We start from the raw sequence: 15791 nt of genomic DNA, 5'->3' as shown, positions 1-15791 counted from the left end.
CTCCTTCTGCTAAGACTGCATTTTTCACTATTAAAGGTCTAGGTTGTTTTCTCATAGCCAGGTTTGGAGCATATACATGATGTGCCCTTTCAGTTAATAATTCTTGTTGTGGAATACCAGTCCAGCTGCTTATTTGTACTTTCATAAAATTAATACAGTCTGTTCCTTCCACCTTCTCTTGTACAGCAGAAAATCTTAGGTTTCCCTTACATGCTCTGTCCTGTAATTATTAGTCTTTGAAACATTTCTTCTCGTATAGTCTTGTATTCAGACAGCCTTTTCTTCATTTCAGCCTCTGAGTTTTTTTTGAGTTCTGTCACCTTATCTGAATAGCTGTTCAAAGCTTCTTCCATTTTTTCCAGTTTTTTATTGTTTGTGTTGATATACTCCATTAGTGTTTCATTTATTTTAAAGAGAGCTGTATAGAGCTGCTTTATACTTTCCTCTTGGCTACTGGAAGTCATGTCTGGAACTTGCATTGCTTCTTTTTGAACAAGTGCAGTACTTTTCCCAGTCTGTGTTGTATCCTCAACCTTTGTAGCTGATTTTCCTCCATGTCCTTTATATTTCTTTTTCCTAGCATCTAGGATGTAAATTTATTATTCAGTTACTGAAATTTACCCAGAAATCTAAGTCCACTGAAGTTCTCTGCTAAGTTTCTGTTTTCAGACTGGGAGGGATAAAAGTAAGGTGTTACTCAATATATAGCCATCTTGGATGTCCAGTATTTTAAATATTAACTCTTTTTGTAGCTACTTCCTTTAAGTACTGTATACAAGTATTGACTGGTGGCAATTCTGGCTATTTTTCAGTACTCTAAGTTATTTTCTATTCAGTTTGAATATACTTACTGTAAAACCATGTTGCTTTTGTACCGACAATCCAATAAAACCTATGACTTGTGGATGTAGGATTCATACAGTGTCATATAGAACACTGACTCGCACTGTCCGATCGTGTAAGAAAAGTTCACATCTAGTAGATCATACAAGAGCACTGCTGACCTGCTGGATGCATATCTTTGTAGCAGCTTCATTGCACAGCATGTATAAAGGCTCATTTTTAACTGAAATAACTGTCCAGAATCTAATGTACTAATTTTCTCCTTACATTGTACTAACACGTATGATACAGTGAGACATTTGACATCAAGCATTATTAGAAAGAAAAAATGCAACAGCTATCTGTATTCACCATATTCTTTACAAAGCCTGTAACTATAGACCTGATTATCCTGGTAATATACTCATGTAATTAGTTATTTGCAAAGTGAGTAGCCCTGAAATATGACTGTATTATGCTACTCAGTGTTTGACTGTCATGTTACACATCTATGCTCTTTATATTAAGGCTAGGCCTAGGATTGTTTCCTCTTGAGTACAAATTCTAAGATTGCAGTTTCTGATGAATAAGAAGGTATACCTTTATTTAGAATTAATAAGGCTGAGAACACAAACAAATGCACAGTGGTTACATTATTTAGATGTGTTCAACTTTAATTGTTTTCTTATTTACCTTTATAGTGTAATCTAGTTGCATTGTGTGTATGTGCAATGCATTTCATTTTATTTACTTTTGTGAATGGGTCAGTAATGGTTGTAAAAAGTGTCATTAGCTAGGACTTGACTAAACATTTTTATTTTGTAAGGTGTTTGACAGAGTTCCAGTTTTAGATCAGATGACCATGAATCGTGACAGCATAGAATGCTTCAGATAGGCTTGCATATTCCAATAAGGCAGCCACATGTCGGGCAGTGGTGCAAAGTATTTTTAAGGCTATCAACAAAAAATGGAATTAGACAGCAGCCACAGAAGCACCTACAAAAAAAAAAAAAAAAGAATAGTTACTATGTATCCAGAGCAATATCTTAAAACAAAACTGTTTGACTTATGAACCATTGTTCCTTTGTTCTTTAATCATCATTATTAGAGTATCTTTTAGTGGGAAGTAAATATGAATAGTTTCTGACAATAATTTGCACATGGCAGTATGTCTGGAAAAGATTAAAATGCATATATTGAGAATATTCTTGGTTTGAGACTGTTTCTGAAACGATTTCAGGCCTGCATAAACTAAAGCACAGCTGGTAATTCCCTGCTGGATGAGGAAAGTAAACCTGTATTTTTTGTCTGTGAGTGATGGAGCTGCTTTCTGTTTTATCTGCTCCATTTTGCTTTCTGTTTTAAGAAATCTTCTTGACCTGGTGTTTTTGTTCTATGTGAGAGATAGACACTTAAATTGTCTAGGCTGCACATTTCATATGTTTTTTTCATTGGTTAAATTGTTTCTTGAGTGATACTTATATACACAGTGAATTTCTTTTTTCTGAAAAGATTTCAAGCCTGCATAAACTAAAAGCACTGCTTGTGATTCCCTGCTAGTTTTCTCACTGGCCCTCATCCTTCATTGAACTGCTTTTTAAACCTGGTGATTTTAAGCTGCCCACCCCCCTACTGTAAATTGAGCTTAATAAGCTCCTCCCTATCTACACTGCTGTTGATATCTTGAATTATTTATTTGCCTTTCCTTGTGCTTATATTGAAAAAGTACATTTTGTCTCTCATTGTCTGTTCTACTGATTTACTTGCTCTGAATTCATTATCTAGCTAGATACTGGATAAAGTAGTGTATTTCTACACTCTAGCAAGCACTTGTTTTACATCAAGAGGTTAGTGGATTTTCCATCTAGTGTACTGGGAGGTAGCCTGGTCTGTTTAGATTGAGAAAACACTTGTGATTTCTGCATGTAGTTGTATTGGCTGGAGGGCTTATTAATCAACTTGTATTGTTTTTAGTGCCTTTATCTATGCTGTACAATTGAGTGGCTCTTGTATTATTTATACAATGCAAAGTACTTTTATTGAATAATCACATTTTTATAAGCTGTTTAAAGTACATGGCTGTATCTGTATCTTCACATGTTTGTGGTAGAATTTCATATCTTTTAAGTTTGTTTGTGGTAGCATTTCACTCTGGACACTCCTTTACTTTGCTTTTACATTAGGAAGACTGGGATTATTAAACTAGTGGCAGTAGGTGTTTACCTGGTCTATCTGAGCCTGGGAATCTCACAAAAAGGTTCTAAGTATTTTTTTGCACTTCTCTTCTATACTGTGACTGTACTTTAGCAGTTTAAAAAACATTGTACTGTCTGCTGCTGTGTTGAGTAGATAATTGCACTGTATTATATTGTATCTGTTAGTTGTAGGGCTGTTGTAGGTAGTTTGTGTAGTCTTGTTAAACTTGGGCTCCAAACCAGCTATTCTATATTAAGAAGGTGTTTTTTCTGCACCCTTGTGGCAAAAGTGTGCTGATTTAACCTGTCTGAATTGGAGACTGCTTTTGGAAGACTTACTGTGTGCATTCCTGATTAGTAGTTAACTTAAAACTCATTTCTCTTTGCTCACATTTAGGACTCGTGTTTGTGCAGGCTTTGGCATAGATACTCAGAGCTGCTTGTTGTTTGGCAACTTTACTACTGATTGCTGAGAATCTGCTTTCACCTAGAGCAATCCTTTACTGAAAAGACAAGAATAAGTATTTGTTTTGCATTTCTCTTATATACTGTGACTGTACTATAGCAGTTTCTTAAGGTATATGCTATTAGTTGTGCACTTTATAGCAAAAAAAAAAAAAAAACTGTATTGTCCACTGCTGCTTTAAGTAGTTAATTGCATTATATTGAGTTGAACATTGCTGGTGAAAGGCTTATTGTGTGCTTTCCTGATTGGTAGTTATCTTAACATTTGCTCATATTTAAGCCTCACATTTCTGCAGTGCTGCTCTTTATGTAGAGACAGTGGTTATCAGTGCCATCTATAGACACAAACGCCTAAAAGCTCAGATTTTCCTCTAAACAGCTGTCAGTGACACCATTTCAGGTTTTTCTGCTGCTCTAGCAGCAGCTCAATTGCACACTGAACAGCATCGCCTTATTGACCAACCTTAGCCTGCACAAAGTATTGTCCCCTCTTGTAGTCTTGGTGCTACCAGCACAGTCCTGCCACATTAACCCGTTCCCTTCCTTAATAAAACATACAGTAAGAGCCTGTTATCATGGATGGGCAGTTTCCCATCATCTCTCTGGCCAGCTTGATAGACATGGGCATCCTGAGGCAATGTAGCAATTGTCTCATGTATACTGACAACCCACTTACTACTGAAACAAATACTTTATGTGAGAGATGTAGGTATACTGTGAAATTGGAGGCAAGACTCTCATATAAAGACAGATCGAATGCCAAACTGGTTGTCAACACACACACACACACACACACACACACACACACACACACACACACACACACACACACACACACACACCCCACACTAAACAAGGACATGACACAGAAACCCACATATGCGGAGAGGTACTCACTAGTAACTTGCCAAAAGATCAGAGTCTTCCTAAACAGAAACCACTTGCACACATAACAGTGCAAAAAACAACAATTACACATAATAACACACACACACACACCAGTGTCTCAACAAATAAGCCCATAAGGCATAACACCACAAAACCTAATGCACTGGTTATAGGGGATTCCATAGTGAGACATATGAATGTTCCCCTCACCAGGCTGGTTAAGCAGCAGGTTACAGTTAGCTGCCTGGCAGGTGCCAGGATCCTTCAAGTCACTCAAGCACAAGTACAGGTATGGCTCAAGTCATAGTCCATGTCTGGGTGAATATGAAAAGAGACATGAATATGAAAAGAGACATGACTGAACTCTCAGATTATGCATCACAAGCAGGTATAAGCCTAGCCTTAATCAGCATTCTACCTTCTCCAAAGATGATGCCACAATACAAACAAAAAAATGATTGACTTTAACAATTGGCTTAGCTTCTGGTATGGGGATCCAAAATCTGTCAGCCTGGGAAGACATGGTCGACAGGCCATACTGCATTGCTAGAGATGGTCTGCATCTGTCTCTTCTAGGCTTTTGGATACTGGCAAAGGCATTAGCCACTCCTTTTGTGCCTTTTTAGGCAGTCCCAAAATAACCAACCTCCCAACATAACAGAATCCTCTCTAGGTAAACTGAAGGTACTGTTCCTTAATGCTAGGAGTCTAAACAAGAAACTGCAATCCCTGGAACCATTCCTCATTTTGGAAGATGTTGACATCTGTGCCATCACTAGAACATGGTTCAAAGGTGTGGAAAGCACGCCCGCTGTCAGGGCTACAATGGCTTCCATACGTTCAGACCACAAATTTAGTATAAAAGAACCAAAGGAGGAGGTGTATCCATTTTGATTAAGGATAAATATACTTTGAGACTGGTCAAACAGTATGCCTGTCTTGCCCCTATCACATCATAGCTATCTATAGGCACCCCACCATGAAAGAGGAAAAGCATGCCGCATAGCAAAACTTACTGGGGTCTCTTGTGATACATCCCAACACCTTACTCATGGGTGTTTTTAGTTATCCTACCATCGACTGGGAAACATACATGACCACAAACATTCTTGCTCAGAGGTTCTTGGACTTTGTCAATGCAAATGCTCTGTAACAGCTAGTCAGCACACCCACAAGAGGCTCAAATGTCCTGGACAATAGTACTCACTAACATAGGAGAGCATTGCATCCCCCCGTGTGATGTTCTTCCTGTTAAGATCAGACCATAAATCAGTCTGGTTCGATGTAATTATAAGACCAGATATCCCATTAAGCTCAAAAATGTGATACCCCATTAAGCTCAAAAATGCTTACAAATGAGTAAGGTGAAATTACCTCCTGCTAAGTGATGGTATAATACGTTCCCCAACTGCAGACAACATGGACTCTTATGCAGAGATGTACACCAATGCCTTATATAACCACTTAAGCAGTTGCATAGAATCAGCTGTGCATGTCCAGATTAAAACCAGGTATTACCAAAAAACAAGCCACCCTGGTGGACCCCTAGTATAAACCGGCTATACAATAAGATAAAGAAACTAATGTCCAAGAACAAAAGAGAACTGGCTCAGCAGAGAAAGAAATTTCTTTCTAGCTTAAACAAACAAATTAAAGATCTTGTTAAGTCCTCCAAAGCTAATTGCAAAGCAAAAATAGCATCACTAGCCAAGGATAATCACAAAGCACTCTTTAACTACTTCTGAAATCTAAAAGGGAATACCCAGCTATGCACTGAAATAGTTGTGGATGGCACCACCCATACTCAACTGGAGGTAATAGCCATCCTCCTAGCTGACAGATTTGGAGCAAACTTCACCCCCCTGTCCCCTCCGGTCATCCCCCAAAGTACACCTTCCACCATTCCCCAGCCTTTCCCATGCCAAAAGCTTGGCATCAATTGGACCAGACAATATTCCAGGTTGCCTTTTAAACAACTTAAAACATGATCTAGTCGACCCAATTTGATCCCTTTTTAACTGGCTATGTTCCGGCAGAATGGAGGACAGCCACAGTAATCCCTCTGCACAAAGGGGGACCATCAACTGACCCTGGGAATTACAGGCCCAATAAGCATGGCCAGCCTCATCTGCAGGGCCATGGAAAGAATCATTATGGACCTTTGAAGATCCTGTGGAACATAACAAAGGTGATAAATGGATAGAATAAGTAAATGAAAGAATAAAAGGTTCAAATGTACAGGATATGAAATAGGATTAAGTAATGGCCAGAGAGACTGAAACAAAGTTAAGAACAGCTCCTAACTGAAAAACTCCAGGCCTGGATGCAGTACCTAACATCTGGATAAAAGTATTAACATCTTTATTTGAAGATTTGCGCACCCTGACCAGACACCATCCTGGTTAATAACAGGAAAAACAATGCTCTTACTTAAGAGTGAACCTGTACGCTACCCTAAAAATTATAGACCAATAACTTGCCTTCCAACAACATTTAAACTATATAGTGGAATTGATATAGACAGAATAATTTAGAAGAAAACTCAGCCATGTCAACAGAACAGGGTAATAAAAAGAACGTCATATGGAATAATGGATCATTTGCTGTTAAAGTCGTAATGGAGAACTGTAAAAAGGGGAAGAGTCTAAGTTCGGCATGGACAGACTGAAAAAACATTTGGCAGTATCCCACATTCATGGATAAACGGGTGCTTAAAAATGTTTGGTATACACCCTACACACTGAACGATTACATTACAGTAACTATGAAACAGTGGCAAACCACTTTGCAGTTAAGTCACGATAAAGGAAAAATTATTATTCCAGGGATAAAAATTCAAAGGGGGATATTCCAGGGTGAATCTCTGTCACTTCTGCTATTCTGTCTTGCCCTTAATCCATTAAGTTGTCTACTTAACATATTAGATCATGGCTATAATTTGGTCCACAGAAAAAAAAAATGTAAAGACCTCTTCTTTTTGCAGAGGATGTAAAACTGTACAGCTCATCAGATGAGGAACTGAAAGCTGAACTACAAGTGGTCAAAACTTTTTCAGATGATGTAAGAATGTCATTTGGTCTTGATAAATGTGCAAAAGCAACCTTTTAAGCAGGAAAGCTGCAGCACCAAGAAAACATCAGTTTGTGACAAGAATGTGATATAAAAGAACTTGAGCAAGAGGGAGTGTATACATATTTGGGAATTGATGAAGGATCAACAACAAAACATGAACAAATGTGAATAAATATTAGAAAGTAATATTTTAGAAGACTTAAAACAGTGTTGACATCAACGTACAAAGACCAAGCTATAAACCAATTTGCTCATCCTTTTCTAACTTACAGTTTTGGAGTGATTGACTGGCCCCAAAAGGTGTTTCAGAGGTTGGACAGGAAAACAAGAAGGATGCTTCATGCTCATGAAATGATTTATAGAAATTAGTGCATATTGATATTATATACCCCTTGCTCCTGAATGAGGTATGGGCTTCCTCAAAACTGATTACATGTATAACTCTGCAACTGTGGAACTGCATACATATCTGATGACTTCACAAGACCCAAAAGTAGTGAAAGTTTTGAAACATGAGGAGAATAAATCTAAGATGACTTCCATGCTTAGATGAGCAGAAGCATATCGCCATCAAGTGGGAATGGAAATAAAACCAGAAGTAGATACAAATCCGGGAGGCAACTGAATGTGCCAAAATTCAAAAGAAATACTATAAGTTGAAGGATCAGATGAGAAGGCAAGAAATGTGGAAAATGCATAAATATAGTTGCAAGTATAGAAAACTGTTGGAACAACCTTAAGTTGATCAGGACTGAATGCAGGAATGGTTAAGGAGAGGTGAGTTTAAACCAAAATCAAAAGGTTAATTAATATTGGAGGCTCAGGATAGTGGACTACATACACATTGGTTTACAAAGTACATTGAACATGTGGGAGAAACAGAGAAATCTAGGTTTTGTAAAACAGAATTGGAAATAGTTGCACATCTTGTTGCTGGTTGTGATATACTAATAGCAGAAGGACTATATATTGAAAGGCATAATAATGTGGCAAGACTGTTGCACTGGGGATTGTGCAAACATTATAATGTTGAAGTAGCTGAAAAACACTGGAAAAATGAGCCACAAAGCATCACAGAAAATTATAAAGTCTACATCACATGTGATCACCCATTACTAACAGTTCAAAAGATAGATGCTAGAAAACCAGATATAGTGGTCCATGAAAAGAAGACAGAAGTAGCATTGACCATTGAAATTGCTACACCCAGTGACTACAGTGGCTTATGTACAGGGAGACACAAAGTTATAAAATACCAGGATTTGCAGGCAGAAATGAGAGCAATGTGGAAGAAAGATATCCAGACAGTTCCAGTAGTAGTAGGAGCAATGGGTCGTATAAAAAGAATTTATACTTGTACTTAGATATGTTAACTCCATACAACTGCAGAAAGTGTCACTACTAGGCACATTGCGGGTGAAACAATACTAATTTCATGAACTGTAATCATACTTTGACTTAGGTATGGGGTCCATTTCTGTCATGGTACTAGAAACCCAAAAGACGTGGACAAATTAAAAAAGGTGAAAGACCTTATTAACAGGGACATAGATCATCTCCAAACCCAGGACCCAACCCAGTTCAGATTCATTAAAGGTAGACAACGCCTGTTAAACATGGTTGACGTCTTTGAGAAAGTCACCAAGGCCCTGGACAACGCTCCCAACTGGGAATTAACCCTTACATTACAAGATGGGTTGTCAACTGGCTCTCCAATAGGAAACATACTGTCAAAGTGGGTGACTGTACCTCTAGCAAAAGACCAGACAGCAGTGCCATACCACAGGGTTTGGAATTTATTTCTTAGACGTTCAGGCAAACTTGAATGGCCTGTGGCTGACCAAGTTCATTGAGGATTGCAAACTGAGAGCAATCATTGTATCTCCCAATGATATTAATATACTGTAGACAAGGTTAACGCAGACAAATGATTACTGCCAAAGCCATGGATTAAAGCTAAATGCAAAAAGTGCATTATTATTTATCCTTTTAGGAAAGCTGACATATCTGCTAATTACATTATAGACAGCACCCGCCTAAGTGTAGACCCAGTAGTATGCGATCCGGGTACTCCTGTTGATAACAATCTAAACTTTGACCACCACGTATCCACAGTAGTAAGGAAATCCTTCTACGCGGCATATCTTATATATAAAGGCATCACATGTAGCTCAAAGGATGTTATAATTCCATTATAATCCGCCCTCATCAGACCAATAATTGAGTACAATGCTCCCTTTTGCATATACCTCACCAGACACCTACAACAATTGGAGGGACCACAGAGGTTTCTCACCAAGAAATTACAGGGTACACAAAACAAGTCTTACATGGAAAGACTGAAAGCCTGTCACTATATTCTGTGTCCTACAGGTTGCTAAGGGATGACCTGTGCTTGGCTTACAGGGCAGTCTCTGACCTGGCCTTGATAGAAATGCTACACTTCATAAATCAAACTACATGAGGGTCACTCACTCCATGGATCTTAACTTAGCTGCTGACATGAACAGGCCATGCTGGGGAGATAGATACAGCTTACAGAGACTGTCACTTCTCTGGAAGAAGCTTCCAATTCACTTAGAACAGAACCCCTCCCTCACCCTCTTGAAACACAACCTATGTCAGTGGATGGATGACCACAGATTCACTCCTGGGGGTGTCACTCATGTCCCTCCTGGACAGATGGAATCAGTATTAACTACCATTGAACCTTACCTCTGCAACTTCACTTACCTAACAATCACCGACAATTGGGCAACTCAAGATAAATATGGCTAGGCTTGTAAGGGCTCTAGGGCCATTAGCCCAGTAACCTCCTATGAACTAGAAAAAATGCCATTTAAGTTATAATATGATGAAACAGCACAAAACAGAAGAGCATCCTTAGTAGCTTTATTTCTGGAACTGTTAATTTTAAACAAAAGGGCCATGTAGAAAATTTTGCTATCAAAAAATTAAAGTGGTATAGAACACCATATGTATAATGTATATCATTGGAAAGCACAATTGAGAAAGGAATTTAGCATATATATTTATTAAGGAGAAGACCTTTGCACCATAATCCTTAATTATGGGTTTCTCTCCTGTATAGTAAATTGTGGACATTTTCCTTCAACAGTACTATTCCTCTGCATTAGTATGGTTTCACTTTATTTCTTCTAAGTGAAAAACACCAAGTGGATCTTATAATGTCCACATAACAGTTAAATCAATCATACTAGTAAATGGCACTATAAAGCTATATACCTTTAATAGCTTTAAAAGCAGTTATATGCAGAAAAAAACTCTACAGAGTAGGGGAAACCTTCCAGTATAACTGCAAAATGCATGTTACAAAGACAGTGAATGAGAATCATTCTGCCAAAATACGTTTTCCCTTGTACCACCACTGTTAAGATGAGTATCACAGGAGTATGTGCTCATCCATTGGATTAGATGTTAAGCCAAGGTCCCATCAGTCTGAGTTGGTGGCAGCTCAGGTGGATATAAAAGATCCCACTTCACCTTTTCAAAATAGTAGAGGAAGTTATCTGATGCCCTGTGCAAATTTCCCCTAATAATAAAAATACCTTCTCAGGTCTCCCATGAAAAGAGTTTATTAGCCTAATGGGACCAGCCAGCATAACTAGAGGATAGATAGATTAGATAGAGAGATAAATAGAGAGACAGACAGACAAGACAGACATACTATTTTGGGAGAACCATTTGACAACTGTTTGGTTCACCAAAGCCGAATTTATCAAGTCTTGCTTTAACAAACCTGACTTACTGAAAGTATCTTTGTGACAAATGATCAGGTTCACTAACTGACAATGGAGAAATTCAAGAAATAAGCATTTTAAATGAAAAATAAATCTAATAATTGTGTAGTAAGTTAGCACATGATCTAGCAAGTGAAGTCCAAAGTCAGAATTACATAAACCCAAGAGTTTCCAGGAGACACGTTTATATACAGTACTGCATATTAAATGTTGTTTGCAACAGCAGGTCATAGTAAAAGAACAGCTTGCAGTAGACAGTACATCTTGTTTATTATTGAAAGTGACTGAGGATTTACACTGATAAAACCAGCCCATCATCACATAGTGTAATTACATTCCCTGATAAAATATTTACTACTTATGGGATATCAGAAACTGTGAGAAGTCTTAACAAACATTATTTTAAGGTTAGCAGAACACAAAACAAAGAAAAAAACAAAGTGCAGGTCAGCAGAGATGGATTGTTAGCTCCTGGATCAATCAAATGTACTTTAAAACAAAATAAAATGCACCAAAAACGTTTTATGATGAGCGCTTTCATTTTACTTGTAAAAACTTCTTCATATAAGTTCCTCAGCATTTACAAGCTGCTTATATAACCTGGTCTTGTCATGTGACTTTAAGTTTCCTGACCTCACACAACAGATTTAAAGTGACAACACCTTAGTTACATGCAACAATAATATTCAATGGTAAACTTACTTAAAAGCATTTTAAAAACTTTTTTGTGTAAAATGTTCTTAAATCTTAAAACATCCCTTGCATAAATATCCCCCAATGTGACACAGATTTTGTAACACATTTTATAACAAATTCACAATGTTTATCTTTGCAGTGCTTTTATTTTTAATAAACAGCTTATGGAAATTTGTTCATTTAAGCCCGGCCACATACTAGCATTTAAAGTCAATTGCCAATAAAGTTCTCTTTTCTCCAATAACAGTGGCCAGAGCTGTCCCTGTTTATTGTTATTAACTTTCTGTAAAATGACAAACTTAAAAAGATGTTCAGGGTGAGCTTTGGTAACCAGATCGTTATTTTCATTTTTTCTCTTTAAATCATACATAAGTTTATATATATATATATATATATATATATATATATATATCGTGTTTTAATTTCCACTCAGTCTTTCCTATATAGTATCCTGAACATTCTTAGCAGAAAACAATATAAACAACTCCCTCTGGCTGAAACTTTAGCATACCATGAATATGAAATACATTGGGCCAGATTCAGGAAGCCTCCGTGTAAGAGTTATAACTCTTACACGGAGGCTGCAGTTAAACGGTGTGATGTCAGCATGTCATGCATATGCATGAGGTGCATGAGGCATGCTGAATCACACTGTAACTCTTACACGGACCGTGTAAGACAGTAGGGGGCGTGTCCGTTGGCTAAGCCCTGCAAGCGGACACGCCCCCGGAAGTCTATAATGGCTGAAAGTAAACAGCCATGAGAAAGGCCATGGAAATGTGAATAAACACACTAAACAACACATGCCCCCACAGACCAGCAATGTAAAGAGTGAACAGATGTTATAAAATGAAAATAAAAACTGTTTTATTTTTTTTAAACCCCGTAAATGTTTGCTACTGTGTGCGCTCGTATGTGAGGGTGTGCTACTAGCGCAACTGCAGTTAGCAATCAGTGGAAAAGGATATAAGAACTAAATATGCAAAGTAAGCCAAGAAGTAATAGCATAGCGGTGGAGTTGTCGGCTTGAGAGCAGGCAGGCAAGGTTCGAGCCCACACAGCAACCTCTTTTTTTTTTTGTAAATAAGCACTAAAAAGGCCCCTGACAGTATTGTACAAATGTAAAAGTATTTCCATTTGTAAAATGGAATGAAATGGAGCATATATTTCCAAATAATACAAGAATAAAAATTGTTAGAAATGTACTGATAGCTTAACTGCAGTGAGACAGAGTGCCCGTAGCTAAGTAGTGTTTCACAAACGGCAAATTGCTTGCCCATAGCTAAGGACTGGTTTAACAGGCTCAAACTGTCTGCAACTAGCTGTGCTTAGTTTAACATGTGTGTTACTAGCCAATTAAGGTGTAACCCAGTGCACACCATTTGCACGACGCGCCCACAAGCTAACCGGCGGTGCGCATGCGTGAGCTCGGCGCAAATGAGCGCATACCTGGTTTTAAAGTGCTTAAAAGTGCTTTTGGCATGTTTGATTGACAGGTCCTGAAGTCATTGCTAGACAGTCATAAAAATTAAAATTCAGTGGTCAGATTCGAACCCAGGATACCATGCACTAGAGTCAAGGTACTAAACCACTAAGCCATGACAGCAGTACATAGAAATGCAGAAAAAGCATATATATAGGATGTAATCCAAAATGGAGCATGATAAAGCAGTTTCTGTGAAGTAGATACAATTCTAAACTGGCCAATCATAGAAATGTGTGGGAAAATCGGCATATATAAGCCCCATAGGCGGGAATACACAGCATAAACGATTGTAGAATAGACCTGCAGGCAGAATGAGTGGAGTAGGGGAGGGACATTGCTTTGAAGCACAGCGGTGGGACGTTGAGGAGTCCAGATACATGGTCTGGCTCCTAGTTCACCATCATGAGGCCCAACTCATGCAGGGCCAGGTCTCATGGGGAGCGTACAGGGCGGAGGCATGGGACCAGTTGGCTCATGATCTTACTAGTGCTACTGGGATTCCACGCACTGGTGAGCAGGTCCGTCACCACCATGCGGACCTGAAGCGACGTAAGCAAGACCAGTTGACCCAATGGATCCAGGAGGCCCGGGATATGCCCAACGCCCGCTACTGAGTAAGTTACATTTTACTTATGTATGTAAGGAATTCAACTAGCTGATACCATGGAGATGTGTATCCCAATATTACTTATTTTGTATTACAGCTGCAGGTGTCCGCTCTATGAATCGACAGACACATGACCGCAGGCTGGTGCGGCTGCACCACCATGCAGGTTAGTAACCCCACCTAGTACTTGTAAATAAATATTATAGTGTAGCATGTAGCAGAACACTGCAGTGTATTGCTTAAAAGTAATAGAATGTGCAAGCAGCAAGTAAAAGTCTGCAGGTATGGCTGCAACAAGTTCATCAGTATGCAAGTGAAACTGGAAATATAAGTGATAGAAATAAATAGTGCTGTAATACAGATGTCCCACCATTAATTAAATGTAGTATAACCTGCAGTAGTCTCAAGAGTACAGCTTCAGAATTTGAGGTAACCACATGTGAGATATATCCCCTGTTGAAATGCTGAATCATGACAGAAGTGAGGCTGCTGGAAAGTGTTGGAATCCCCACAGGTCTAATATGTGAACAAAGCCTAGAAGTACCAACCTGAACTGTGAAATTGCAGGATGTGTGACAGTGACAGAAAGGGTCATGTATCAATGAATAAAGTAGTAATAACTCCTGAATATATATAAGCTTCAGTGTGGTTCTACAGAAGTAAATGCATGTGGGAATTAAAACTTAACATCCCAAACTGATTTCAGTGTGTCTGACTCTTGAATGTTCAGGCCAAAATCTGTATATGGTGATCACAGTCAGCAATTTGCAGATAGAATGAATGATTGTCTGACATACTAAACATCCATAGTTGTCCCCTGCCCTCTCATCAAAGTGTAGCAGGATGATGTATCTGATCAAATTCAAAATAACTAGGATAGTGATGTATCTGTAACAGGTCTAGCATGACAGTCAAGTAAAAATCATTTGGAAACTATCACCCACAAGTTAATTGTGTTTCTATTACAAATGTAAAATCAATGTATAATTTATGAATGTGTCATCATTTTCTTTCTCCACCCCACCCTATAATTGCAAATTAAAAAACCCACTAAATATTGGTATGTGAACATTTCATTAACCATGGATATTTGTCCTGTTTCAAAAATATATGCATGTCTGTTGTTGCATGTGCCCCGGTCATACCTGCAAACCTGCAAACCTGATGGCCTGTTGCCATTAATCAACCCTGCATGTTGTTCGATTGTGTATTTCCATTCAAATAATGCATGTGATATTGATATGCCCGTTGTTCAATGGTGTTAATATCTGGGTGTTTGTTTAATGGGAATACCAATGCATGATGTTACAACTAATTTGAATGGAATAATATGCCACTAACCCAAACTAACATAACATATTCACAAACCTAGAACGCTTGGGAAGGCAGGTCCCAGCGGACCCACCTCTCCCACCTCAGCTGGCGAGTGCACCTGGCACTAGTGCCCAGGCCGGACCCTCCTCCGGTGGCCCTGTGCCACCTTCAGGTGGAAGCTCTGCAGGGGATGGGGCCCGTCCCCCCTCTGCAAGCGTGGCCGGAAGAGCACGTCCACTCACCCTCCAAGGTGTCCGGTCTGTGGTGCGAAGGGAGATCCAAGACTCTGTTCTTGGGCCCCTACGCCAGCTTGAGGCCCTGGTGGCACAGCTTACGGGCTTGCCTGTTGTCCCGCCTGCACAGCCCCCAGCACAGCCCCATCCTGGGCTGTGAAGGAACAGTGGCAACTGCCTATGGGTGGGGATATCAGTTCCACTGTTGCCATCTGTGGGCTCATGTGCCTTGGATAGCCCAACCTCCGTCCC

General features: G+C 39.0%; 1 protein-coding gene across 3 annotated transcripts in view; it reads right to left on the bottom strand.

The window, feature by feature from the left end:
- Positions 1-1406: 1406 nt before the first annotated feature.
- LOC122816344 (lipopolysaccharide-induced tumor necrosis factor-alpha factor homolog) overlaps positions 1407-15791 on the bottom strand; it is a 417476-nt gene continuing 403091 nt past the window's right edge. The window contains exon 4 of one of the 3 annotated variants that reach the window (XM_044089073.1): positions 1407-1818. In XM_044089073.1, coding sequence (XP_043945008.1) covers positions 1710-1818 — 109 coding nt within the window. In that variant the 3' untranslated portion in view covers positions 1407-1709. The remainder of the gene's footprint in view (positions 1819-15791) is intronic. The other 2 variants (XM_044089072.1, XM_044089074.1) reach the window with 2 other exon arrangements.

The sequence above is a fragment of the Protopterus annectens genome, chromosome 12.part0 (assembly GCF_019279795.1).
Source record: "Protopterus annectens isolate FY-2018-M chromosome 12.part0, PAN1.0, whole genome shotgun sequence".
NCBI classification, from domain to species: Eukaryota; Metazoa; Chordata; order Ceratodontiformes; family Protopteridae; genus Protopterus; species Protopterus annectens.
This window is presented reverse-complemented; position numbering and strand designations above follow the sequence as displayed.